General features: G+C 47.7%; 1 protein-coding gene across 19 annotated transcripts in view; it reads left to right on the plus strand.

Annotated features, from left to right (window-relative positions):
* Positions 1-3,207, plus strand: part of ZNF618 (zinc finger protein 618) — a 230,063-nt gene that overhangs the window by 207,275 nt on the left and 19,581 nt on the right. For 6 of the 19 annotated variants that reach the window (XM_069062674.1, XM_069062684.1, XM_069062678.1 and 3 more), the window contains 2 exons: positions 177-260; positions 1,612-1,656. The exons of 3 other annotated variants lie outside the window; for them this stretch is intronic. In XM_069062674.1, coding sequence (XP_068918775.1) covers positions 177-260; positions 1,612-1,656 — 129 coding nt within the window. The remainder of the gene's footprint in view (positions 1-176; positions 261-1,611; positions 1,657-3,207) is intronic. 10 more of the 19 variants (XM_069062681.1, XM_069062690.1, XM_069062683.1 and 7 more) reach the window with 3 other exon arrangements.

The raw sequence follows: 3,207 nt of genomic DNA on the forward strand, positions 1-3,207 counted from the left end.
TCTCTCTCTCTCTCTCTCTCTCTCTCTCTCTCTCTCTTTCTCTCTCTTTCCCTCTCCCTCTCCTTCCCCCTTTCTCTCTTCCTCTCTCTTTTTCTCTCCTTACCTCCCTTCCTCCCTCACTTTCTCTCTCTCTCTCTTTCTGTTTCTCCCTCTGTCTGTCTCTCTCCCCTACCCAGCAGAAAGCGCCTTCAGTAGGAGAGTCGAGAGCAAAGCACAAAACAACTTTGAAGAAACGAACAGCAGTTCTCAAAACTCAAGTGGTGAGTATCACCCCTAGGCATACAGAGCTTTTCCCACTGGCCTTCCTGCTCCACCATTACCCCACAGGGACCACACAGTTTCCCCTGTACAATCTTGTAGCTTCAGGTCCTGGATATTCTTGCAGTCCACAGGCATACAACAGAGCATGCTTATCCCGAGCCTACCCAGCAAGCCTCTCATATGGGTTCCTCTGGCCCTATCTTCTTTGCATTTCAAAGGGAAGGTTGTGAATCCAGTCACATTCAAAAAGCCCATTAGTCCCAGAACACCAAAGGAAACTCATCCCATTACAGTGATGGGAAAAGATAACCCCACTTCTTCTACTTAGATCAGTCTTGAAGTAAGCTGGTGAAGTCAGGCCTTATCCACACAGACCCAGGGGTAGTAATTCTTGTAATAGCCCCCGTGAGATGAGAAGTGTGGGGTGGGGGAGACAAGGCTGGCCTTGGAGTCAACCAGACCAGGGTTCATGTGCCTCATCTCCCACACAGAGGCCATGGGATCCTGGGCAAGTCATGTAAACTCTTGGCATCCCCAGGGACTTTTCTAACATGATAAGTTGTAGAACAAATGCTTATTTTCATGGGTAGAAGTTTCTTTGCTAGGAGCTCTCCACACCACATCAAGGAAATCTCAGTTTTAGATCTCCCTAATGTGAAGAGCAAGCCCTGGCCCATAGCACCATAGCACTTGGGTCTTAACCATGTTTGTAGTTTGTAAATTTGTAAAATATTTTAAAATGGAGACTGCATCTCATTATCTTAACTTTTCAAAGCCTTTCACATCTTTTAGAATCCCCTTGGCCTCATGCAAGGAAGTAGGGCAGGGTATATTGTCTCCTATTTAGTAATGAGGAAACAGAGACCTTGCTGAAGGTCACTAGTTCATGGCAGAGCCCAGACTCGGACCCCCAGATCTCCTGACCCAGAGCCCTGTACTTTTTCTACTGTCCCACATCTTCTCTTTCTCTTTCTACCTGTTTAGATAAGAATGGTCCTAGGATGTGGAACACTAGGGAAGTGCAGTTTGTCTCTGCCCATTTAGATGTCAATTTGAGAGTAATATGAGACAGGGAATCTTAACACTGGATTGGGGGGTACAGACAGCCAAGGTTTCATAATCCCAGAAAAGGGAGAGGGACACAGAGCTTGAGCACATCTTTGAAGGGAGGGCATGTTTAGGAGACTGTAAGAACAGCCTGACCGCACCGGAGGGTGCATAGTGGGGAACAGAGGGAGGTAAGGTTGGAGAGGTAGGGGAACTCATTGTGGGATGGACCACTTCTTCATGTCCCCCTCCCCCAAAAGCTTTTTGGAGCCCTTCTCCTCTAAACCTGTTTCTTATTTGCAGAAGCTGCAAGCCCCCTGATTTCCAACCCATTCCCGCTCTTGCAGAGTAAGTGATGGGCATCGGGAAGGTGCCCAGGCTCTTTTGGTCAATGCCAATCATGGTTCTGTGTCTTCTCAGCTGTAATATCTCTCTTGGGAAGCAGTTTTCACTCTGGGATGCCTGAGAAGGGGAAGCCTAGGGAAGGTTGTGGGGAGGAAGGATGGTATGGGCACTGTCTAAACATCTGTAGCTTGGGTTAGAAGCTCTTGAAAAATATGACCTAGTTTCCTGAACTCCAAGCCTGGCATGTGAGTTGATTGGAGGCACTTGTGTGGGCCTCAGTGACTGGGATAGTTGGGCTGGATTATGGAAGGGCCTGGTATTATGGGAGATGTTACCTTTCCGTAAGTTGCTTATCTAGCAGCACCCTGTGGCCATTAAACTGAGCCTTGGTGGTGATTTACAGCAAGCTCTGTTAAACAAGCACCTCACCATATGCCCAGGACTGTGTCTGGTAGCACAGAGTCTATCAGAGACAGAGCCCCCACCCTCCCTAAGCAGACCCTTCACTTAGAGCCTGAATGGGCCACCCAGAGGGATAGCTTGGGCTGTTGAACTCCAGGGGGAGTGGTGGGATGGGATAAAAACCAAGGGCCAGGTCTAGGCCTAAATGGCCTACTCACCATCCTTTTGGGAACACAGTCCTTCACTTGGCTCTTCCTATGTGCCTCTGAGACCTCTTCCTTATGTTCCTTCTTTCCTCTCCACCCCACTTCTAATCTCTCCCCCCTCCCTTCCCATCTCTCTTCTTTCCCTCACCTCTTCCCCCTACCTTCTATAATTCAGCTTATTAAGTACCTACTATATGCTAGGAGCTTCTCTGGGTACTGGATGATGAAAAAAGATGAAAAATGACCTACCCCTTACCCTCAAGAGGCTTATATTCTACTGGGGGGATTTACCATGTGCACAGATAAGTATAACACAGGGCAGAGTGTGATGGGGGGAGGCAAAGGAGCTTGCTTTTCCCCTCTCTGCCTCTTGGTCTGGCTTTTTTTTTTCTTTAGGGGTTGGGGGGGGGTTCTTTTAGGCTGGGCCTGAGAGGTGACTTGAGGGCTTCTGGTCCCACCCTTTTGGGGGGAGGCTAGGGCAGCATTTGACAGACTTTAGAGAGAGAACTTTCTGAATAGAGTATGAGAAATCAGGCCTTGACACTTACTAAGTTTATCATCTGCCAGGAATGGAAGGTATAATTGAGGGAAGTAATCACCTGTCTGCTTAACCCTTGAATTTTGTTACTACACCAGCCTTTCAGGCCTCTTGTTTCCAAATTGATTGGAGGGCTTTTGGTCAGGAATGAGATTGGTGAACTTGTTCTCCCAAGTGTAATACCCTTGGTTATCAAATGGAATTTCTTGGACATCTCTTCCATTACCGATTTCATTGTTTGGACTTCCCCATTGTTCCTGTTCCTTCTTTTTCTTCCCCTTCACTATCTCTTCTCCTTTTCCTCTTTGGCATTTCCCAGTCTTAGGATCTATAGGGTAGGTGGAATGGACCCAGGAAGAGGTAGCATGGGTCCTCTGCCTCAAATTTAGGCCTTAGGTGTGAGAGTCA

This window comes from Petaurus breviceps, unplaced genomic scaffold (assembly GCF_028583685.1).
Source record: "Petaurus breviceps papuanus isolate PSGF00001 unplaced genomic scaffold, PetGlider_PUasm1.0 90503, whole genome shotgun sequence".
Lineage (NCBI taxonomy): Eukaryota > Metazoa > Chordata > Mammalia > Diprotodontia > Petauridae > Petaurus > Petaurus breviceps.